The sequence below is a fragment of the Xiphophorus maculatus genome, chromosome 23, assembly GCF_002775205.1.
Source record: "Xiphophorus maculatus strain JP 163 A chromosome 23, X_maculatus-5.0-male, whole genome shotgun sequence".
Lineage (NCBI taxonomy): Eukaryota > Metazoa > Chordata > Actinopteri > Cyprinodontiformes > Poeciliidae > Xiphophorus > Xiphophorus maculatus.
The window spans coordinates 20,683,356-20,707,861 of record NC_036465.1 but is presented as its reverse complement, the minus strand read 5'-3'; the positions used below and the strand labels follow the sequence as shown (position 1 = coordinate 20,707,861).

The following is a 24,506-nucleotide window of genomic DNA, read 5'->3' as shown; positions in this document are numbered from 1 at the left end:
AAAAAACAGAATAAAAACGTGAAAGCCCATAACCAGATTTAATGTTAAGCACTTCCCCCAAAGCCAGTCGCATTTCTCTAATGAGTTTTTGGATGCTTTTCTGCTGAATATTTGAGAGTGAAGCAATTTGGAGGTTGCAAACTTTGAGAGCCCCAAGGCAAATTCTGACCAGCCTTAAATTGCTTGGGAAGTTACTTCCTTTTGAACAGTATCATAAATTCTAATGATGTTGACGAGCTTAATTGGGTTTTTCTTAACTATAGGTTTGTTGTTTAATACAGACCACAAAAATTCACTGCCTTCCTGCTGTACAGCCAGCGGGATTATTGTGAATATGGCACAGTAGGCCTTTACAACTCCAGCAAAGGACTGTGGTTGAGTAACATTTATCCTTTTTTATAATATTAATATGAAAACATAATTACATCCATTAGTCTCCTTCCATATTCACATATACCCATTGCTTAGGATAACACCCTTTTATAATTGTAAGCTTTACTTCTCTTTAAACAAATATTTCATGATCGATTAAGTGTGTAAAACTTAACTTCATACATTTTAATGCTAGGCCTATTTTTGTGGGCCAATATTTCTTTTTGCAGTGTTCCCAACAGCTGTTCTTGGTTTCAGTCTGGAGCTGTGTGTTTTGGTGGAACGTGACGAAGGTCTTGACTTGAGTTTCAAAACGGCTTCCTTCCAGCAGGAGATTCACTTTGTCCTTTAACTTTATCTGGTGCCAGTTCTTATAAACAGACTGGAGATTCTTCAAATGCTTTTTTTTTCAATTTCAGGTCCCAATAACAGAGAAGCTGGGCACATTTGCTGTAGTGCAGACTGAGGTATAAGGTTGTGAAAAGGCTTTGCGCCTTTACAGAGTTCTTCTGCTTCTGTGTTTTGCCACAACTAAGACATCCAGAATACCTTAGTATCAAAGATAACAAGAATAAATTCAATTTAAAAATCTTAATTCATTTAAGAATATATTGAATATCCAAACCATCTAAGTTAAAGCATGAATTAGCTGAAATTACTCCCATTTACTTTTTCTTTTAGAAAGCTGAGTCACATTTAATTGCATTACCCGTAGTATTCACAGATCACTTATGAGGTTATTATGAAAAAATGATATAATCTTATAATGTCGCTTCCTCACCAGAATAATAGCTGGTGTGTTGCTTTGATTCTTCCGTGCATGTTTGAGAAATCCTTGGATGTCTTGTGGAAACCAGAGTATTTGACCAAAAAATAATAGGAATAGAAAGAGGAAGGTGAGTGAAGAAATGCTATTTCACAGCATCGTACATGTGAGTCTTAGGACAGTAAAGAAAAGGATAAAAGTTGTCTGTGTTGTCTTGGGCCAAGACTACTTCCTGCATCTCCTTCGGTGGTGCATCCGCTCCTCAGCCCCCAGAACACTGAGACAATGGAACAGATGGAGGAAGAGTACCGTCCATGCATCTGGTTGGCTGCGTTGAACGGACATTTTTAGCTTGTCTCCTACCGACAAAGAGGCCTTAAAACAACACCCTAGTGAAGCCGTGAAATTTTCCACGTTTCTCTGTCAGATAGTGAGGATTTTATTCTGTATGGTTGGGCCATAAAATAATTTACCGACAGTTTTGTGTCTGCTCTCCCCCAGAGTCCCTCCTCTGTTTGGGTAGCAGGGATCATTTATATAAGGACTTGACATGTTACATAATTTCATACCTTAGGCTCTTTTGTTGGAAAAGCCTTCAAGAAATTTCTCCTCTGACAGGCAACATCCCTGTCTGTAAAAATGATTACCTTATAAGACACAGCATGGTTTCTTTTTATCAAAAAATTGCAACAGTTGCTCATTCTTTATTGGTGTGTTGCAGGCAGAATACATTTAAGAACCACGTTGAGCTGAAGCACCGAGGTTAAATTGCTTCCTGGTGGGAGTATGGGTGAGATAAAAATATGTATACTACAAAAAAAAATGTTGTTTCTAAGAGGTATTAATTGTTTTCAAAATTTCATATAATTTTCATCAGTAAACCCAAGCAATTTAAGGCTTTTGGCACTATATAATGTTATATTTGCAAATGAGGCCCATGTGGATAAAAAATGGATTGACTAATGAACCCTAGGTGTGATTACTCTTGGGTTTTGTAACAGTCCCATGTTATCTGCCTATATAGGTTTCATGCAGGTCAAACCAATTGATATACGGGGCCCAATTAGGATCTGATTGACCCAATACCAAATCGAGACCAATCGCTAAAACCCAAATTGTGTGCCACATTGGTTTTGCCAGTATGGGCTGTTTTTGGTCAACCCAAGTTGGTTCCATACAGGAGCTCTGTTGTGCAAAGGCCCAGATAATGCTACTCCAGCCAACACAAAACTGAAGCGGGTGCAGCCAACACGTGTTAGTTGGGATGCTTTACATGCATTACTGCAATACAATGTTTAACAGATCAGGAGCAACACACAGATGTTGACATTAAATGCCCCAGACAGTAACCCAAAGCAATCAGTTAAGGAGGTCGAGTCCCAGTACCTCCCGTAATCTCTGGGTAAATACTCACATATTTTTTGCAGTTTTTGTGAAAGGAGTCTTGAAGCTTTGAATTAAAAAAAAACCATGTTATTTCAATGATAAAACTTTAAATTCCAAATAAAAGACTGTCAGACTGACAGTGGAAAACAAAGCTTAAATTATCATGTTTTTATAGTAGCAGAAAGAAATGTCTTAGACAAGCACCATTTGTTTGATTTCTGTTTGGTCATTTGTTAAAGAAATTAGAAAATTATGAACACAGAAAATTGAAGCAGTGAACATGTCTCATGTATCTTTATTGCATGAGCTGGTGAATGAGAAGCAAGGTGAAGCACATCATCTTCTGCAGGCCTGTTTTGATTAAGCTAAATTGGATGATTTTGTTTTGCGCTACTTAGTGTTTCATTGTCAAAAAGTAAGAAGGCATAAGTTAGGTAATTTGAGAGTTACTGGTAAGAGGATAATTATACCCTGTGGAATTTTTGCATCGTATAACACTTGCAAACAGGAAATTTGGTCATTATTTTGGAGGAAATTTGTGGAATTCAATTCCTATTTTGACCACCTAACCTTGATTTTAGACTTTTTAGATTTTTTACAAGTTGTGTATACATATTCTGTTTAAAAAGAAGTTTTGATTGATGAGGGACTCAGAATCAATTAAAGGAACAGTAAACCAGATTTTCCCCTTTACAAAACTGCTAAAGGAGTCATGAAAGTCCGATTGTTCTGGATCTGGAGAAAACGTGCAACCGAGTCCCGAAAAGGATTTTGCGTGTACAAGTTCTTGTACAACCAATAACAGAACTCTGTCTATATTCTTGAGACTGCACAGTGGCGCAGTTGGTAGCACTGTTGCCTTGCAGCAAGAAGGTCCTGGGTTCGATTCCCGGCCAGGGTCTTTCTGCATGGAGTTTGCATGTTCTCCCTGTGCATGCGTGGGTTCTCTCCGGGTACTCCGGCTTCCTCCCACAGTCCAAAAACATGACTGTCAGGTAAATTGGTTTCTCTAAATTCTCCCTAGGTGTGAGTGTGTGTGTGTATGGTTGTTTGTCCTGTATGTCTCTGTGTTGCCCTGCGACAGACTGGCGACCTGTCCAGGGTGTACCCCGCCTCTCGCCTGGAACGTAGCTGGAGATAGGCACCAGCAACCCTCCCGACCCCATTAGGGACAAGGGTGAACAGAAAATGGATGGATGGATGGATAGGTTAATGTCATGAAGTACTGTAGTTGGTGAGGATTGAACGCGGCAGGACCCAGGTTATGGAGAATAAAAGATGGTTTAATGAAGAAATACAAACAATAATCCAGGCAGCACAGGTCAGTAGAGGCAAAGAGCTCAGACGCTGGTAGCAACTGGTACAATGAACAAAACATAAGACTAGAGGTCTAACAATGACACGACAGAAATGACAAGGACCTGACAGAGAACAAGACACACAGGTGGCTATAAATACACAGGGAAGGTAATGAAGGTAAACGAGGGACAGCTGGGAACAATCAGGGGCAGAGGAACTAAATTGACACACAGAAAAACTCAAATTGTCACAGTTAAGTTTTTTTTTCTAGAACAGGTTTGACCCACAGAGCTTCCTCTTGTATGTTTGTGGTCTTCATGGACATTAGTTCATGGTGTTATAGTGGAAAAGGGGAGATCTGGGTTGGGAGAGAAGGTCTTCCATTAGGGAAGACCTCTGTGCAAATCTGTTCCTGTTACCACGTATAAAAACATAACACAGTAACAATAGGGGTCAGTTGAGGCGCTCCGCATTATGGCCTCTGAAAAGACTAAAAAGATGAACAGAGAGAGCTAGAGAACTATTTGCCTTCCACTTTCATCTCATCTTTTTCTACTTATTGCATGACCTCAAACATGCGCTAAATAAAAGTTATAACAGTGGAGTACTGGAGCATAAACAACAAGCTGAAACACATTACCTACTACAGGCTTGTTTTGATTAAACATCGACCAGCTACGAGGCCTAAGGTTGGGTCATGTAGGAGTCACTGTACTGGTAAATGGAAGGTTGATCTTTTTTATTTTCTCCCAAGAAACTGTTGACTTGGGGATGAGCTGCATTTCATTTGACTTTCTACTTCTCTCTTTTACAGAAAAGCAGCACAAATAACTAAGTTCACATGCAAAATGGAGAAGTAAACAGATGATTTACAGTTTTACACACATGACTGGAGTTAAAGTTGAGGAACGAAAATTCTTTTTTATTTTTACCATAAAAACATTAAAACAGCCTTCAATAAAATCAACTTACTCACTTGTTTTGGGAATATTTAGAGAACTTCCATCCCTGGTGGTTAGGTTGTTAAACAAAATGACTTAATGATAACTGAGGAACCTAACTCACTGGGGCAGTTTGTGAGTTGTAAGTTTTAAAAGGTTGCTTTTATTCCATGTGATCTATTTTTTTTTTCTTCTGAGGCAAGAATTATTTCTATACGTCTTGATTTCCAAGAAAAATCATTCCATTCTGGGTTTTTTTTCAGCACAGCACAAACCCCCTATTGATACTTTAACCATAAAGCAAACATTGTAAAAAGCTTGCAGATTTGAGACGGACTACATTAGTGTGCACAGCTTATACCCTTGTCTGGGCTTTGTTTTTCCAATTTACACCCCTTGCCAGCGATTCACTACCTAGTGGTGTTTTTAATTTACTGAAATCTGAAATTGCACATGTGAAACCAAGCATGCATGCATTTTGTCTGCTCCAGACTACCACAGCCTTCGCTCTTATGATCTGAGGATTTTGTAAATTAGAACAATCTGTGAGGGCAATGAGCACATGCACATGGCAAGAACTCTACCTCCCAAAAAGGAGTCCAATTAAGCTCAAATACTGCAGATGCTTTGAAAAAATATGTTTTTTTTAAATATATATATAAAAATAATACATTGCTTCGTCATCCACATGAGAGACGCTTTTTTTTTCTTTTACTGACACAATGGCTTTGGCAGGGCTTGCACTCTTACTGTGTTTTTGAAAAGCAGGTGCTTGACTCAAAATGGGCTGTTAAGAGTCGACCTAATGAAAAGACAGGAGCCCATATTGAGAGCAGATGTGAACAAGCCAAAGTAGAGAAAAGTGCACGCACACGGAGAGGGTGACCAGAAAGCTGCAGCATGAATGTGGCTCATTGTGCTTGGCCTGTGCGCGCTTCGCGGAGATGGCTGTGTTCGCGTTGAAGGTGGGTATGACTCACTTCATCCATTAGATCAGTGGCTGAGGTTTGGACAGCAGCCCTTGCCTGATACTGAGACCACCACTCACAAACCTTCCCGGGCAGCCATCTGCTCAGCGTTTCTGCCTTTGACTTCTTACGGAGAGCTAAAATACTGCAAATGTTACACATTTCTCTCCAAGGATCAGTCACCGCGCTGCTTCTGCGAGGCAGCAGTCGCATCGCTGTGGGCCAACTTTCCTTGAGCAAACGGGACATATGCCCTCCTTTTCTGGAAATAACTTTAATCGCCGTAAGGGAGGGGCCTTGGAGGGACTGCTGCATTACAGATGCATGATGCCCTGAAGGGGGACAATGCATTATGTTTCGTGGCGGAGCATTAGACTGCTGTCTGCGTTTGCTTTATTTTGGAAGGCAGTGCGGCTTTTTACGCAGTTTTAAAGCAATATGTGAAAGATTAGCATTGCTTACGTCTTTCTGCTGCAGTGTAAAAAAATGTAAATGGATTCTTTGTTTTAAAAAAAACAACAAATGTGCTAACCCGCTGAAACTGCACTCCAGTCGTTGCAGTTTGTAAAAAAAATAAGAAAAACTTTCTACTGAGATGTGCTTTTATTCTTTCTGCGTATAAAGACAGAAAACGCATCACAAATTATGCATTATCAAGTAAAAGAAGCACAGCCATCCATCTAAATCATTTCTGTTATTTTTTTTTAAAGCCTGGGAAAATCTAGAGCTTCTGTCGATGATCCCTAATTGAGATCTGTGGCCGAGTAAAAAGAAAAAGCATTTGCCATTATAAACAAAGCAGCAGCTTCTCTTAAATTCCCCTGAAGAGTTTTGAATACATCTCAGTGTGAACGGATCCTCTTACCAGTCGCGTTATCTTTTAGCTTTTCTGTTGTGGACGTCTGCACATGACACAGTTAGCAATATTGTACTAATTAACATGTAACATTTTCATTTTATCACTTGGCATATACAATTTTTTTTGTTGACATCTATTTGTGCGTCTGTACAGATGGAATTATATAAAAAAACACCATGTCATGTTACACCTGCAAACATTAATTTTTGTCTTATTGGGATTTTATATGACATATCAAAAGAAACTGTTGCATAATTATGAAGTGGATAAAACATAATGCAAGTTAAGGTTCGAAAAGTGTTTTGTGTAATCATCCCCCCTAAAATAGTACTTTGTAGATCCCCTTTTTATCTTTCTACAAACTCTGTACGTTTACTTTTATTTTTTACCAATTTGATTGAACAAAATAGCTCAATCGCATTTAGATAAGATGGAGAGAATCTTTTGAATATCGTTTTAATTGTCAGTATTGCCACAGAAGTTCAATTAGATTTAGATGCGGTCTTGGACCAGGAAGCTGTTATGTTTTTGGAAAATCAACTAAAAACAATTTTGTAGCTAAAATTTCTCAGCCATTTCAGAGTCCTAATGTTGCATATTTTACATTTTTATTTTGCACAACATTTTGTGAATTATTCATTTAAAGCTAGAACTACAGTACAGACCAAAAGTTTGGACACACCTTTTAATTCAATGAGTTTCCCTTATTTTCATGACTATTGACATTGTAGATTCACACTGAAGGCATCAAAACTATGAATAACACATGTGGAAATATGCACTAAACAAAAAAGTGTAAAACAACTGAAAATAGCCCTTATATTCTAGTTTCTTCAAAGTAGCAACCTTTTGCTGTGATTACTGCTTTGCACACACTCTGCATTTTCTTGATGAGCTTCAAGAGGTAGTCACCTGAAATGGTTTTCACTTCATAGTTGTGCCCTGTCAGGTTAATAAGTGGGATTTATTGCCTTATAAATAGTCATGAAAATAAAAAAACCCATTGAATTAGAAGGTGTGTCCAAACTTTTTGTCTGTACTGTACATCCTATGCTTTCCATTGTCAGGAAATTCACCAAATCGAGTGTTAACACATTTAAAAATGTAGCATATCACTTTATAACTCAACCCCTCTTCACAGCTTTCTGCTTTGTTTTTTAATCACCGGTGTCTCTGCAATGTTCTTAATTCCTGCAGACATCTTGAAGGACCTCTAAATAACTGCTGAAAACAAACCTGGAGATACAGATGCTTGCATTTAAACTAAATCTGCAATCATTATGCTTTCATTAACACCCTGTAGTCCGCATAGGCAGTGCAGAAAGCGTCAGGGGGGGAAGCGGCACTTGTTACTGCAGCTCTGCTGTGTTTACAGGGAAAGCTTGATGGCAGACATCATCGCAGCCATATTCACTTCCTGTGTTAATCCCCTCACCACTGCAGCTCTTTATTTCCGAAGCTAAGGAGAGAGGCGTGGGGAGAATTTTTCATTTCTGCCTTGCTTCACCCCAAACACCATTCATTCACCTAAGACTCTAAGGGAGCCACAGTATCCTGCTAAAACAAACAGCATTGAGCATGCAGAAACAAATGCTTTTGTCTTAGAGTTATATTTAGTCCCAGTCTGCCATCACCCAAACATCAACGCTGACAAGACTTGGTTGGCCTCCGATTTCAGTCAGTCTGCCCAGAAACCTCCACGTTCTGTGAGCACGCTTGAACATTTTCGCAGCATGTTATTTTCTTAAAAGTACAGGCTTTTGTTCCCGCTGTGCTGTGTGACACAGATTACTGTAGCACCGTGGGCCTCTCTCTATCTCGCTCATGCTGCAGGAGACATGTCATCCCAGAACTGCTTTCATTGATGCAGTTCTCATTCCTACAAGCCCTGCAGGCCATGCATGACTCCTCTGAGAGCAGAGAGATCCAAAAGACAGGAAACAGCTTGAGAGAAGCCCAGCAGTCAAGGCTGTGGGAGGGCAGAGGATAGGGTGTGGAAAAAAAAAAACGGGGATTTCCTCAGACGGTACTTTGACTTTTATCAGGAGTGTGGAGTCCTTATCTGTTAGTCTGCTTTATAAATGTGTAAGGCTCTGTACATCTGTACTCTGGTTGATTATATCTCTCCACCAATCTCAAGGACTTTTCAAAGTTCTCAGCATCCTGTCCGCCTGACTCTGTATGGAAATGTATCCACAAACCCCGTTCCCTTTGGATTAGGCATGCCTTATTTTTTAAGTACTATTGGCTGCACAATCGTTAGTGTTTCATTAGCGTAAATTAACCGCGGAGTTAATTATCAGGAGGCTGCGTGGGATCTGCGCTCACTGTTTCTTTAAAGTCGTGCAGAGGGGAGCCCACGATAAAGAAAGGAGGGGGCAGCTGTGCGCCAGTTCGAGGTGTCTGCCTGTCGCAGCGCCTTGGGGTTGACATTAAGAAGAAGAGCGGGTCCATGCTTCATCTGGGAGGATCGTCGCGAAGCGGAAGGCGCTGGAGCACAAGCCGATCGGGGGAGGTGCACGTCGGTGCGAGGATACATGGATGGACAGAGAAATACTGCAATCGGAATTAAGTTGTCAGCCGGTGCGAGAAACATCAGCATATAATGGGGAATACAGCGCCAAAGCCATTAATAGGTGAGGCTTCTTTTTTTTTTTTTCCTCCCCTTGTTTCGGTCATTATTGGCTTATTAATGTGGGGGAAACAGCAGAGGTGTGTATAGGCTACACATGCCTTGTCTTGTGATCGCCGTGCACTGATGCGCTCCGCATCACGGGGGAGATGAGCGTGATTCCCCGGGAAGCGCTCCTTTCCTTCAGCAGCCGCGGTGCTCCAGAAAAAAAAAACAAAAACAAACAAAAAAACAACACATCCATATGATCAGCTTCAGGATTCACATCAGTAGTGCAAACTTGAGAGCGATGATAGCAAAAATGTGAATTTCATGAACAAAGATCTTATTAGAAAAGCCTCTTCATTTATGAAAAAGCACATCTTTTTCACTGCCGCGTTAAAATTTAAATGATAAAGCTATGGTACTTTGTTTTATTTCAGGCAGATATTTAGCATGTTTTTTTTTAAAGTTAGCTATTTATTTCAAATTTCAGCAAGGTTTAATTGCAGTAGTTCGTAAAAGCTCAAAACACCAAGGTAGCCCATTGAGCACAATAGTTAAATATATACATCACTAGAAGAGAAAAGGAACAAACACCAAAATATCGTTTTATTCCAAGTGCTATTACTTTAAGAGCAGTCTCGAGTGATTAGCAGTGCTTTATTCTTGTATGCGCTTGATTGTCAGTCTCGTTTTCTTCGTGATTATGAACTCTAAGCTCTGAGCCACTTTGTCATGTTACCTAGAGCCCATTACTTGATAATCAGTTCCCCTATATCACTTTGATTTAACGGCTGTCACACTCCCACGCTCCCAGCAGGCCCGTCTCAGCAACTGAATAAGGGGGTGCTGCCATCACAGCAACTCACATTAGGTTGTTTTTTTTTTTTTTTTTTTGCCAGGAATGTTTCCTTCTGGAAATCCATGTAAAATCGAGTCAAGCTTTGATTTGTGAAAGCTTGACTTGTGACTTTCACTTGATTTGTGAAAACAAAGAATTGACTCAATAAAATTAGTGCAATGGTAATCATTTTTATTCAAGATTTTTGATGTATTTTTAACAGCAACAAAACACAAATTGGGGGGAAAAAAAACTTAAAAAAAAAAAAAAGTTAAATTGTTGATTGAACTTATTGATTTCTAACTTATAAAGGTAATTTTGCTTTAAATTTTGTCCTTGCATGTTAAAAGTTACAAGAACTAGGAATTGTTTTGATTAAAATGTTACTGAAATAGTAATTACTCAAAATCTTAGAAGGTGGTGTGTAAAAAGTTTCCCTGAAAAGCCCACAGATTTACTCCATTGACAGAAGAGAGCTCAGTGTGATAGCAACATTTGCTTTAGCATTAGCGCTAATGCTAATTAGTTAAGTCACATGATGTTCATAAAGTAACAATAGTTAACTTTTCAAATCATTCAAGTCACATGATGTTCATAAAGTAACAATAGTTAACTTTTCAAATCATTCAAGTCACATGATGTTCATAAAGTAATAATAGTTAACTTTTCAAATCATTCTAGCTAAGGTGGCTTGTTAGCCTTACTTGAAAACCGCAGCTAATATTGCCTTCATCGGCAATGTCTGCCTCAGGGTTAAGCTGAGGTTGCTAGGCAGTTTGACCGTAGCAACACCACAGACCGGGCTAAATGAAGCAGGCTTGCTCTGAGACGAACTTTCTGAACCACAAGTTCTGTGCCAAATTTAAATTTGCATTCAGACATGAAAGAATCCACAACAAACTTGGCAACCTTACAACCTTACATGAGAATTAAGATTGATGGAACCAGCGCCAGTCAAAGTGTTTCTTGCTACCAAAATGAATTGGCTAATATTTATAGTTTTGAACTGATTTTGAACATTACATCTACATACTAATCTATTTAATCAAAATGTAAATAATTATGTTGGCTTTATTTCCATTTAGAACTTCTTTTTATAACGTACATTTCCTGGTAAACATGGCTATTATTTCTTTAGCAGAAATCGTGGTTACATCACAACAAAGTCATCAAAGCTTACCAGTCAGAAATAAATGATTATAATCCAAACTAGATTCATCTAAGATATTTAAGTAAATAAGCAGCTTGTTCAGCTAAAGAAGAATATGAAGAATGCTTAAAATCGTTTTTCTATTTGAAGAAGATGGCCTTGGTATGACAGTCTTGTGCAGTCTTAGGATTTCATTTATGCTTTTCCATTTTTTAGAATCCTGAAGGTTCAGCATTTCCCAAAAATAAATTGGCCACCATTGAGCAGTGGCAGACACAGTCCAGAGGTCAGAGGATGTTTTTAGAGTCAATCCAGAGAAATGATTTCTTCGCCTCAAAATGTGTGGTAGTGTGAGTAGTTACTCATAATTGAGAATGATCTCGGCCCAGTCAGACACCAAATCTGTGAAATTCAAGTACCGTTTACATTTTCTGTCTCAGAAGATATGAAATTCACACTTCCTCTATTGTGTTAAGCAGTGTCACACACACGGTACCATATATTATCTATTCTTAAGTATATTAATCTAGTGTTTGAGTGCATAAAATATAGAAAACACTTTGTTGTTAGCTTGCCTACTAGCTTGGTTAAGGGGGCACAACAGTTGCAAATCCCAAAGATTTTCCAATTTACAGTCTGTCATTTTCAGATGGAAGTTCCAACTTCCTAGACAAATGCATTACAGCATTACAGCAGCATTACAACATCTCCAACTTCCACTTTGTTCTAGTTGCAGATCAGAAATTGGGTAATGTTTGTGCAGGGACCATGCTGATTACTACTAGCAACACAATATGGTACCAGTGAGTGCACTTCTTTATGCAGTCTAAACACTTAAAAATTGTAACACATCTACAAACAGAAGCAGCAAATTACTGCTGGATTGGAAATGTTTGTCTGAGGTACAAAATGGCAGAAGTGCAATTCATTTCTCTAGTTATCCTGGTGTTGTATTCCAGCAGAAACAAATGTGGATTTTTGATTAGAAAATGAATTTCTGCCAAGTTGACTTCTTTTACTTGAAATTTGCTAATTCCTTCTAAGTATTAGTGGGGCAGACCATAGTATCTACTACTTGGAGAGAACCCACACATGCAAACTCTATGCAGAAAAAGGTCAGGGTGGGATTGAACCGGGAACGTTGTTGCTACAAGCTGACAGTCCACTGATGGTACTTTTATATACTGTTGAAAGGAGTTGAATCCGAATGTGAGGAGATTGTTTTTTTGTTTAGCGCTGTTTGATAGTCATTTTACATTTTCTTGATTTTTCTTTATTTCTTTTATTACTAGAAATTTTCCTAGACAGAAAAAAAGGCAATATTTTTTGTTTACGCAATTTCCAATTGTAGTTGAAAACTGAAAGATGCAAAGACACAAAGAGGTTTATTGATAAATTTACATTTTGCAGTCAAAACACCTTAAAGATCTGTGGGTCTTTATTCTTCCTATATATTTGTAACAACAAATTTAGCTTATTTTATGTGAGGCCCCAACTGCAGTCATAATGTGCTTTGAGCCGCGCCTTGCTGCTTGACTTGCCGCGACTTCCATCTGATAAGGGCAAACAAGTGTCTATATCATGTCTCACTGTATGTGATTAAACTTCCCTGTTTGTCCCTCCGTCAGCGAGGCAGTTATGCCTCAGGCGGTCAGGTCAAGCCTCAACATGTTTTCTATGTTGAACTAACCTCCAAAGTATATTTTACTTGCTCAAAACCCAAAATGCTCAAGTGCAGATGGGAAGAGGCACATTGTTTGAGATGTTACAGATGTTTTCGAGCTCTATAGTTTAGAATATAATCAGTGATAATGCCTAATTTAGGAAATGTGCTGTGGAACATTTCACTGAGTTATTGTCTTTGCACCAGAACGCCGTGAATTTGTAACAGGAACGTAATCTCGCCGTGGCCCGCAGGAGTAGAGGAGACGCACCGCCTCCCTTTGAGTGTCGACTCACAGCCAGTCCATACCATAAACACTCATCATTCATGTCTCATTTGAGCTGGCGCTCGATTTGTCTTCTCCTCAGTTCTGATCTGTTTGTTTTGCGATGCTCATCAAGGGATTCTTTTTCGCTAACTAGGATGCTGACTCCTTCTGTGCAGACGAAATCAAAGATTAGGCCTTTTATTTTGGTATTTTGACACTGACTATGCACGGCGTGATTCATTCTCCTCTTTTGAAGATAACTCAAGGAATAAAGAAGGCTATGCAGGGTTTATTTATGCTGTAGGCCAGGGGTGTGTAAGTATGATAAAGACTAATGGCGTATGTTGCAAACTTTAGTTTGATCTAAAGGGGATAAATTAGACAGTTTCCCAGTGTTTTACAGACTAATTTATTTGAGTCAATTAACAATTTTAATGCACAAGACTGTCAATTCCCTATTTTCTAATGCTGCACTTTAAAACAGCTGATTTTAGTTGTCTGCAGACATTGTACTCTCAGCTCATGCAATAACAATTTAAAAGAAACTTGCAGTTCAGACGCCGTGTTAGCCGAATCATTGCAGGGCTCTGTTCTCATCTACCTACGTAACTCTTGATGTTTACCCACACAGATGCTACTTTGCAACCCCGCCCGGTGGCTAGCAGGCAGTACTACACGCTGCCCAACAATGGGTCAGGTGTGGAGAGAAGAACGTCTGCCCCGCCTGTCAACATCAACCTGGAGTCGCTGCGCTTTAACCCGCATGCCAGGGGGAAGAACATCAGGCTGGATGGGCAGCTTCGAAGAGCGACTCGCAAGAACAGCTTCTGCAATGGCATCACGTTCAGCCACCGCCCCGTCCACCTCTATGAAAAGGTTTGCTTCATCTCTCTGTATGGTTATTCTGATAAGGCTGCAGTAACAACAGTTGTAACAATTTCATGTGTTCAGGTCCGTCTTCGCCTAACCGGTGTGCACACTGGCTGGAGTGGAGCACTGCGCTTTGGTTTCACCAGTCTGGATCCAAGTGAGCTAGAGGCCACTGACATCCCCAAGTATGCGTGCCCAGATCTGGTGACGCGGCCCGGTTACTGGGCCAAGGCCTTGCCTGAGAGACTGGCCATAAAGGACAACATGCTATCGTTCTGGGCTGATCGCCACGGGAGGGTTTTCTACAGCATTAATGATGGGGAGCCCATCCTCTTCCACTGTGGGCTCAGCATTGGCTGCCCACTCTGGGCAATCATCGACATCTACGGCATCACTCAGGAGGTCACACTGCTTGGTAAGAATCTCGTGATGCTGGTAGTCAGTGCATTATGAAAAGATCAAGTTGTGTGAGCAAACTCAACTTCTAATATAAAGATCTTTAGCCATGTACAGTGCTTTGTAAAAACTTTTTGTGCCCTTGTTAAAACCATAAACAGCTTTGCCTACAAACCTCACCATATTTTATTTAAACATATTGTGATAAACCAACATGAGTTAGTGAATACATGAGAAGTGTAAGAAAATGGATGCATTTATTTTTATTTTTTTTTAGAAAAAAAGATTTGAAAAGTTTGGTGCGTATTTGTCCTCCATGTTTATACCTAGTTATGCTGCACTTATTGCTCCAATTTCCGTTGTCTATCCATCTCTACAAAACAGCTCAAGCTCAGCCAAATTAGACTAAGTCATCTTAGACGAGGGGATAATGACAAATGATTATGCTTTGATAAAAAAAAAAATGTTTTGAGTTGTCACTTTTAGGAGGTGAGCCTTGTGCCACAGCGTCATGTCTTCTTTCAGCATTACAATGTTTCATTGTTGAGATAATTCATTTAGAGTGAAGCGCAGTGTTAGTTTTGTGTCACAAATACGTTTTGAAAAAGGCCAATAAATAAATAAATGTTGGTCTCAGCCCAAGTGTGTTGATTATAGGGCTGAATCCTTTTCTTATCAACAAATTGTCTTCACCTGAGCAAAGGATCTCAGCAGCTCCTCCAGCTCCTCCAGAGATACCACAGGCCTCCTGGCTGCTTCTCTAGATATTGCTCTCCTTGCCCAGCCATGTCTTCTTAGAATTGCAACTGTTTTGTTCTTTTTTCCATTTTTAGATGATGGCCAGAACAGACGCTCCTTGGGATATTATTTTACAACCTAACCTGTTTTACACTCCTCTAAAAATCCTCAGAGGGTTTCACAGAATATCTGGATTTAAACTGAGATCATACAGAGAAGTTTGGAGGCTTCTGCAGAACGCTGGTTGCAATAGATTTTATTTAGAGTTATCAGAGTAGTAGAAAACCTTGTTTAATTATCTTTAGCTTCCCAATTATTCACTACTTTGTACTTACCTGTTAGAAGATAAACCACATTGAAGTTTGTGGTTGTTTTGTGAGAAAATGTGAAAAACTTCCAGCGATATAAATTCTTTTGCAAGGCTCTGACTATAGTACTCCATATTTTACTATTTGGATTCAAGTCAGTCATCTTGGGACCATGTGTTTTGACAACCCAAAGTCAACAGAAACACATTTTTTATAGGGTCAACATATTCACGGCTAAATTAGACAGATTCTTGGGAGTTTGGCTTTACAGCCCCATGGGTCGGTTTCAAATGGTCTGGGATGGCTCGATGATGAATGATCCGTGTGTCAAAACGGATCTGTGTTTGTCTTAAAAACCAGAGCCTCTTTATTTCAAATTGGCTAACATGACATGGAGAAATGAGCAACAGATGTCATGCGGTCTATTCACCCTCCCAACTACTATTCACAACTTCCATAAACACTCTCTTACTATCACTTTCCTGAGCCGTGTTACTTTTCTGCGTTTTCGTCGGCTTCGCTTCCATCAACGTTTGTCCCCTCGCTGTCCTCGCTCTTACACTTACATGTCGGGCGTGTTTGTCTTCGCCTGACAGAAGCTGTAGCCTTGTTTGGTCAAGGCTGTCCATCCCTGAAGCTTTGGTGAGGGGCCAGGGAGCTCTACTGCTCCAACATCTCTAGAAATAGTGGTAAAGGAATGCACCATAAGTCAGAGGGGGGCTACAAGCAGCAGACTTGTTTATATCTGTTTCTGGAGTACAGAGAAGCTGAAGCTCTTCCTGACAATGCTTGTTTGTCCACGTAAAGTAAATACAACGTGGGACTAAATTCAACATAGATGTGTTTACGTTTTGATTTCTGGATGCTAACATCATATTTTGTCATCAGAAACAACCCTTAGTTGGCTTAGAAACTGTGAAATTCTCAACATGTGCAAAAATGAAACGCATTGTAAATAATTTTATCAATGCGTTCTCATCAGAAATAGCCTCAGTCTTCAAAAAATAATAGTATAGATCCAGCTGTTCAGCAGGGGCTCGAGAAGTTTGGAGTATTTTTAGCGGACAAACAGCAGAAAGGACGGGCAGAACATTGGATCATATGGGTTTGGCTTAAACCAATGTTACCTAATATAGTTCAATCTAAAACTGAAGACCTTTGCTTAACTTCAAAGCTGTAAAGACATGGACATCAATCTATACCGACAGTCCAGACAAGGAAAACCTTAATCAGAGATTCAGAACCTCTTGAGATCTCTGGCTAAGATCCATAACTCAAGTGGGAGAATCTGTTGACAGGACAACTACTAATCATACACTACATAGATTGAGCCTTTTAAAATGAGTGGCAATACGTGTTAAAAGAAACCCAGAAAAAGTTCGTCACAAGTCAAGTGGGCGACACAGCAAACATGTGGAAGAAGGTGGTCATATAAATTGCTATGTGTGGTGGAAAGCTAACGCTGCATATCGCCTAGAACATACCGTACCCCTTGTGAAACATGACAGTGGCAACAACATGCTGTGAGGAACCTGTACTTGAGCAAAGACAGGGAAACTGGTAATAGGTGAAGGGGGACAGATAGAGCTAAATATGTGTAGTCCTAAAAAAACAAAGCCTGTTAGAGGTGCACGTTCTTGCAGTATTATAATCTTATACAGTGAGTAAGTGGTATAATGCAATGGTTTAGATTAAAGCCTAGTCGTGTGTTAAAATGGCCCAATTAAAGTTCAGACCTAAATCAAATTGAAATCTCCAATCCGTTTGTCCAAGCGTGAGCTATTCTTGCTAAAGAAAATCAGCAAAAACTTCAGTCTCTGGACGTGCGAAGCTGGTAGAGACATACTCAACATCTGAAAAAAGGGCTGAAATACAACACAGACAGCAAAAAGCAACATCAATGAGTTATTTTTTTTCAGAAGACGTCATAAATCTTCTGGAAAAATGAAGCCTCTGAAAAGAGCTGTGACTAATAGCAGATTTTTTAGCTCCCTTGTAGTTCATTTTATTGCCAATATTACAGCTTTCCAGTAAGTGTTATAAAATTTGTCTGAATCAGTTTGAACTAATATTCCTGACAGTTAGTAAATTTTTTTCATGTCTTGTCTTGGAAAATAAGAGTAAAGTGCCAACTAGAAGAGAACAGAGAAATGTTTTGGGACAGATTATATCAGGCCACTGAATAGCCATTAACGTTTTCGTGCACATTTTGCTTCACAGACAGCACATTTGCTGAGAGCGTGGGGTCCAGCTGCCTGAGCGCTGCCCGTCTGAGTGCCTATCTTCCCCAGAGCAGCCACGACTCGGCCAATTACAGCAACAATCAGCTGGAGAACAACCAGGCGGCTGCTGCCAAAATGGCCAACCTCCAGCTCAACAACTACTCTCAGCTCATCCACTACTGCTCATCCTCTTCTTCCTCCTCCACGCCGTCCTCGACCGTCTCCTCTGCGTTTCCGAGGGGTGTCCGGGGTCTGCCGTCCCTGCTGGACAATGACTTGCACTTTCACCTGATCCGTGGATCTGATGTGATACTCTCTGCAGACCGTTTGGCCGCCTGCATCCATTTTCTGGACAGCAGCCGGACTCTGGTGTTCAGCGACCGGCCGCTCCACGTGGGAGAGACTTTGTATGTGGAGGTGGGCCACCTGGGACTGCCTTACTTTGGGTCGATGTCATTCGGTTTAACATCCTGCGACCCAGCTTGTCTGCACTCTGGAGACCTGCCGGCTGACCCTGAGGTGCTCCTGGACCGGAAGGAATATTGGGTGTTGCACCGCGGCTTCCCCATGCCTTGCTCTGGAGACGTGCTCAGCTTCAGTCTGCTGCCCAGCGGAGAGGTGCACCACGGGGTGAACGGAGTGGGACGGGGCCGGCTGCTCTGTGTAGACTCCTCTCAGGTCCTGTGGGCCTTTTTCACACTGCATGGAGCTGTGAACAGACTCAGGATACTCGGTAAGTGTGTTTAGAGCGACACATAAAGCACACAAAGCATCTGAGGAGCCAAAGCAATAAAACAACTTGGATAGCAATCACTGGAACTTTCCCCTTTAAAGAAAAATAAAATTTTATTCACTCATGCTTAATGGCACAGAGCTGTGAGCACATAAAGCCTGTGACGATGAGGCACATCAGTTTAGCACCATTTCTCCATCTGTTTTTAAATGCAAACAGTAATGACACAATAAGATGAGATGGGATGTATCTCTTTGAAAGGTGAGGAGATCATACATAAAGTATTTATCCACAGTACTGCACTGTTAGCTTTCTACCTCCTGTTCCAGTAAGTAAATGTAAATAGACAATCAGAGTTGGCAGACTTTTGATCTCTGTGTGTTTGCTTTGTAAATTTCCGACCTTAAAATACAGAAATTAGCAGATTTTTCTTCAAGACCGTAATTCAAAAGCGTTCAAGAATAGCTGGCCGATTTTTAGTCCTCTTTTCTCAACGCCATCTCTTTCCCTTCTGCTTACCTGCAAGCAAGCTATTTCTTAAACCAGACTGTACATATCAGTTTACTTGTCTTTTTAGTGAAGTATTTTTGATGAGTTTTGAAGAGAAATAATCATAAAAACGTTCAGATCTCTTATATCATAAGTCAATCTATGTGTGATCTCTGCTTATTATTTTTTTGAGACATTAAATGACACCCAATTTCCATTTATTTTAGCCATGAACTGAAAGTATGTCTGCTACTGACAAACTACATGAAATTACTATATGCAACTTTTTGATTATAAATACAATTTGTCTGAGTTACATGGCCATATTTTCTAGAGTTGACAATTAAGTTACTTGAAATCCTCTTTTGTCCAAGCAGATGAGATTTTGTACCAAAACAGTCAGGAGCTTCAAAGTTCAAGGTTCAATATAAAGAAGCAAGACATCTTCCTGTCTCAATGGTCATTAATTATTTGTGTTAGAAGCAGATGTGGTGTCACTGCATGTGTCTGTAAACATTCACTTTCATAATATTTATTGATTTGATTTTGAACTGTTTAGCAGCTTTTGCTACATTTGAGCTACTAGCATTAGCATCTCTCAGCAGCAGTCTCTCTGTGTATTTCATAGCGAATGTAAAGCCTTACTTACTTCTTAGATTTCCAACATTTCTGGATCGGTTCTAAAACCGAGAGACGTTGAAAGCTCAACATGGTAAAACAGAGCAACTTATCTGTAATATGTTTAGCCTTCCTGTTATCTGCATTACTTATTTGTAAATCTGACAGTTTTAAAGTACTAAACACTAAAAACTAATTCTAATTCCGGTTAATCACAATTAGATTGAAAGGAATCTTAATATTCCACAAACCAAACATGGGCTTCCTGAAATGATGACAACATTTTTCTTTTCCCAGGCTAAAGGAATTCATCTGGGTAGATTTGTTCTTCATTAGGCTGTTTAACCTTGAGCCGTGACCTTTTTCAGTCCCTGTGGTCCAACTCCCACATAAACTCCCATCAGACCAGACCCCGTTCTCTCTTGTTTTTAATCCAGCAATGTTCTGCTATGAATAGAAGACCGTGAAAAAAAGTCACTCTAATGAATAAGCATGCATTTTTAATCTGTCTGCTTCGGGCATGTCAGAGTACAGCCTGCAGCTTTACATTCGGGCAGCCGATGTTCTGAAATCACTCATTTTAACTTAAATTAAATATATCCTCGAACTGAAACCCAACCTTTTATAGATAGGGAGTCTAATTGTGTGGCGGTTGTTGATTTATAATTGTCTTTGCGGAACAGGAACACTGCAGTCCAGTCCTCCCTGCACATCCCCCACAACTTCTCAGAGCAGCAGCCCAGATGACAGTGACTCAGACCTGGCTTTCAGCGTCAACAGATCCTCCTCTGCCTCAGAATCCTCTCTGGGTAAGATGCCAGATGTTGACAGCATGAATTATACTATACTGTATATATGGAGGCCTGTATGAGGCCCCCAAGGGACGACTTAGACTTGCAGCAGTTCTGACAAACTGCAGGGGAAATTTGTTTTTTCGTAATTTTATCCATTACAGGAAGCGAGGCTTCTACTAAAACATTTCTGGAATGTTAAGATTTTGTCATTGGCAAGGACATTTTGTTAAAAATGTTTAGAGTAGTCTTTTTTTTACATATTGTTCTGAGCAGATATATGAATATTAAACATAAAAAACTCATCCTCCATCAACAACAGAGGATTACTCTTCCATTCATTCAAGCTGTCTTCTCTCCTTCCAGTGACTGCTCCCAGCTCCCCGCTTAGCCCCCCTACATCCCCCTCCCTGTCTGCCTCTGAGCTGCCCCCTGCTGGGAAGAACGGAGAGTGCACCATCTGCTTCGACCAGGAGGTGGACGCGGTCATCTACACCTGCGGACACATGTGCCTGTGCAACGACTGCGGGCAGAAGCTGAAGAGACAAATCAATGCCTGCTGCCCGATATGCAGGAGGCCCATCAAAGATGTAATCAAAACGTATCGGCCGTGATGGAGGCTCCGCTTTGTGAGCAGGTGCTTCGTGCGTCTCTACCACCTGTCGACTCCTCTCAGGCTTCGCTGGACCACAATCCTGACCTTAAACCAGAAACTGACCGCATCAGAACATCACTGTGCCTCTTAGATTTCCCTTACATGTGGCTGAATGCAGTCTGGAGTCAGAGCTAAGATGGACTAATAACCAGACTCGATGTTTTGACTACCTTTACTTCCGCCAAGATATGATGAGACGTGTGCTCCGTTTTATGTTTTCCACATCATCTCACCTGTGTTGTTGAAGCAGAGAGGCTTGCTGTGACTTTCTTGTCCTTATTGTTGACATTCTAGGTATGTAGAAGTCCTTTACAAAAAAAAAAGAGAAAACATAGATATTGAACACATTTTGTTATGTAACTACAAACTTCAATCCATTTAGTTTGGATTTTCTGTGACAAAAATCAACCCGAACTGGTACATTATTGTGACGCGAAGGACAAAAAAAACAACTGAAAAGTGTGGCGTGCCATTGTAGAACCACACTAGATTTTCTGTTACAACTGAACTTTTAGAGCACATCTCTACGGGCTTTGGACATCTAGAGAAGAACATTTCTTATTTTGTAAAATAGCCCAAACATTGGTAAACATCCACTCTCAAACCTGATTTTAGATCTAGACGTCAGCTGAATCACTCTAACAAATTTTAATCTCAACAATTTGCTTTCTAGCACCAGTTGGGTGTTTAGGGTTGTTGCCTGCTGAAAGGTGTACCTCTTCCTCTCACCATTTCTTAGCCCCATCCATCTATCGATGAACTCTAAAGCTGCAACTCTACAGCTTCCCTGTCTCTGCTGAAGAAAAGGATCCACAGCCATGTTTCACTCTGTGAGTGCTGTTTTCTGGATAGAACTAAAAATGTAACAACTCCAACTATGTAGTTGTTGCAGTGTTACATATCCATCCCAAATAGAGTTTTGTATGTGGACCAAAAATTTCAGTTTTGGTCTCATCTGATCAAAGCAGCTTCTTCCACATTTTTCCTCTACATGGCATGTGGTAAAATATATATATAAAAAGACTTCTTACGACTTTCTCTCAGCAATGGTTTTCTTTTTGCTACTCTTCCATAAAGGCAATACTTGCAAAGTGCAGGAGTAATCATTTTCTTGCAAACAGATTAATGTTCTCAAACAAACCTGCGGGGCCTTCGAAGAACAATTAGACTAAGACTGGGGATAAAATTCACATGGTAAATAGTAGAAATGCATGTCACTTTTTTTTTTTTTAATGTTTTCTGTAAAGTTTTTGTAAACCATGCATCCTTCACTTTGTCCTTAATGGTTTTGTGTCAGCCCAGCACACACATTCACACCGAAACACATTTTCAGTGTTTGGTTATAACGTGACAAAATGTGAAAATGTTTAAGACGTATGAATACTTTTGCAAGGCGCTGTATATGTCAACCAAGAGAACCTGTGGACCATTGACTTCGAGTGCCTTAGATTGTTGTTATGATATCGCTAAAAGCAAAAATATATATATATGAAATCCCTAGCCATATTTTCCGAATATGCTCTCCCTTGAGGCACACAGAATGTATGCAACGAGAGTAAAGGCAGGTTAGAGAGAAGGTTGTGACTGGATGTAAGGGAAATGCCATGCTCTAGAAAAATGTAAGTTTGCTTGAGGAAAAAAAAGGAAAAATCTGGTTTTGCACTCTGAGAGACTGACAATATTGTCTAAATACATTTTATCTAGTTTTATTTCATAAAGACTAATTTAAATGATATTTTTGAAAAGCACAATTATAATTTAACACTAACATACCCTTGCTGTTACGCGATGCTCCTGAGTAAATCAACTTAGAGTGTGCACAGTAATTTAAATGATATTAAATGTAGAAGTACACACTAGAAATAGATGTTTGCTGTTTATTAGGGAAAATATCGCCACTAGTTTTTACACTATAATCTATATAGAACATAGTATGTTGTATAGAACTCATGAGAATCATGATAGTATTTTTTTTTGAATAATGAAGCTTTGCTGATTTATACTTTCTTGTAAAATGAGCCATCTTTTTTTCTTTACAGCATTTTAATAAAATATCTATTGGAAAGTGAACAAATCTTAAGAAACACATGTGGCAGTTTGTTTTGTTAATATGTGATGTTTTGGGGGGGTTTTCCCCTGAGGATCATTTAAATTTTTTGACATTTCAGGGAAGAAAATTAAGTTGCAAAGGAGGAAATGATTTTGTTTTCATGTGAAGCATGACACTGAAACGTAAATGTCATTATTTCATGGAGAAACCTTTTCACTGCAATGCTGTTAATTTGAACATCTCTTCATCCTCAGTTTCAATCACAAGGTTTTGGTTTTGGATCAGAAACTTTTCTTATTCATATTTCATAAAGACTACTTAATGATGTTATTAAATGGAGCCACAGCCATTTACGTATGTTACGACAAACCTCAAACACACTGCTTATTTGTATGAAAAGACCCTGTTCTTGTTCTCCAAGTGCCATATTCTAAGTTTTGCTGTGTTATTAGGGTCTTTATTAATAATCATCGAGTTCATCTCTGCGGTTCTGGACCTTTTCAACCACCACAAATCATCATCACTGAATAAAAACATTTAACACGTCTGACACAGTCCTTGTGAATATTTAAATCTACAACTAATCATGAATTAATTAAACAGCCCAGATCCCTTGTCTTAAAAAAATTACAAAGAGCTCTGATGCATTTTTAAAATCGCTCTGACCTTCATTCACCTTGATCCCTGTCAGACTCAAGGTCATATTTGCTTGCACTCTGAAGATTTTGAAACATGTGATGTTCTGTCCAGATATGAAATGATAGCTATCATATTTACACAGAGTGAACTGTGGGAACAGTTAAAGCAGATGAAAGGTTATGCTGAACATGTTGGAAACTACCATGCATTTTAATGAAGGAGCAAATAGAAACACCAGAATTATTCAACTCTGATGCAATAGTATCGCTTTAGTTTGATCAACTCTGACTTCTATTTTATTCCATTATATTAGCATGAAAGAAAACATCTAATTACATTCAAATCAAGGCCTGTTTTAACAGTTGTCTACAAAATAAAATCTGTTGTAATTTTAAGATGGTTTTACAGAACTCATCATACAGAACAAAACTGCTTACTGACACTTTTATGCTTAAAAAATGAACAGAAATATAACGCGCTGGATAGAGGTTGAGGAGCTGATCCTCAGCAGTACAGAAGGTCGCAGGAGGCGTCCCCAGGTATCCTGCTGCCATCAACTTCCTGCAGCATTTATCCAGTATATGTGAGCTTTTTCAACATTCCAAGAAGGCTATAGCAGGTACATATAAGCTATTTAAACCTTGGGTTTCAAATAAGACTTGTTTCATCTTTCAGAAACAAGACACCCTGTATTATTTTCTGATTTTCCTATTTTAGTTGCAGGCATACTTTGTTAAGCGGGAATTTTAACAATTGTAGTGGACTTGTTGTGAATTGTTGCGATTTTGAGGCCAGAAAGCTGCCATATAATGCTTAATTTGCTCAGATTAGGCTCTCACTTGGAAGAGTACGGAATTTTTTAAAATTAAT

The 24,506-nt window shown here is 39.6% G+C and overlaps 1 protein-coding gene across 1 annotated transcript; it reads left to right on the top strand.

Annotated features, from left to right (window-relative positions):
• The first annotated feature begins 8,567 nt into the window (after positions 1-8,567).
• On the top strand, positions 8,568-23,544 carry neurl1b (neuralized E3 ubiquitin protein ligase 1B). Its single transcript, XM_005795383.2, has 6 exons — positions 8,568-9,227; positions 13,759-14,003; positions 14,079-14,412; positions 17,660-18,394; positions 20,185-20,310; positions 20,659-23,544. Exons 1-6 carry the CDS (start codon positions 9,197-9,199, stop codon positions 20,904-20,906), a joined length of 1,719 nt encoding a protein of 572 aa, XP_005795440.1. The 5' UTR covers positions 8,568-9,196; the 3' UTR covers positions 20,907-23,544.
• Positions 23,545-24,506: the final 962 nt, after the last annotated feature.

Excerpts from the sequence above, each read along its gene's own strand:
- neurl1b (XM_005795383.2), top strand. The coding sequence starts at position 9,197 with ATGGGGAATACAGCGCCAAAGCCATTAATAG. Across the intron at positions 9,228-13,758 it reads AGCGCCAAAGCCATTAATAG|ATGCTACTTTGCAACCCCGC; the intron begins GTGAGGCTTCTT and ends TTACCCACACAG. Across the intron at positions 20,311-20,658 it reads TGCCTCAGAATCCTCTCTGG|TGACTGCTCCCAGCTCCCCG; the intron begins GTAAGATGCCAG and ends CTCTCCTTCCAG.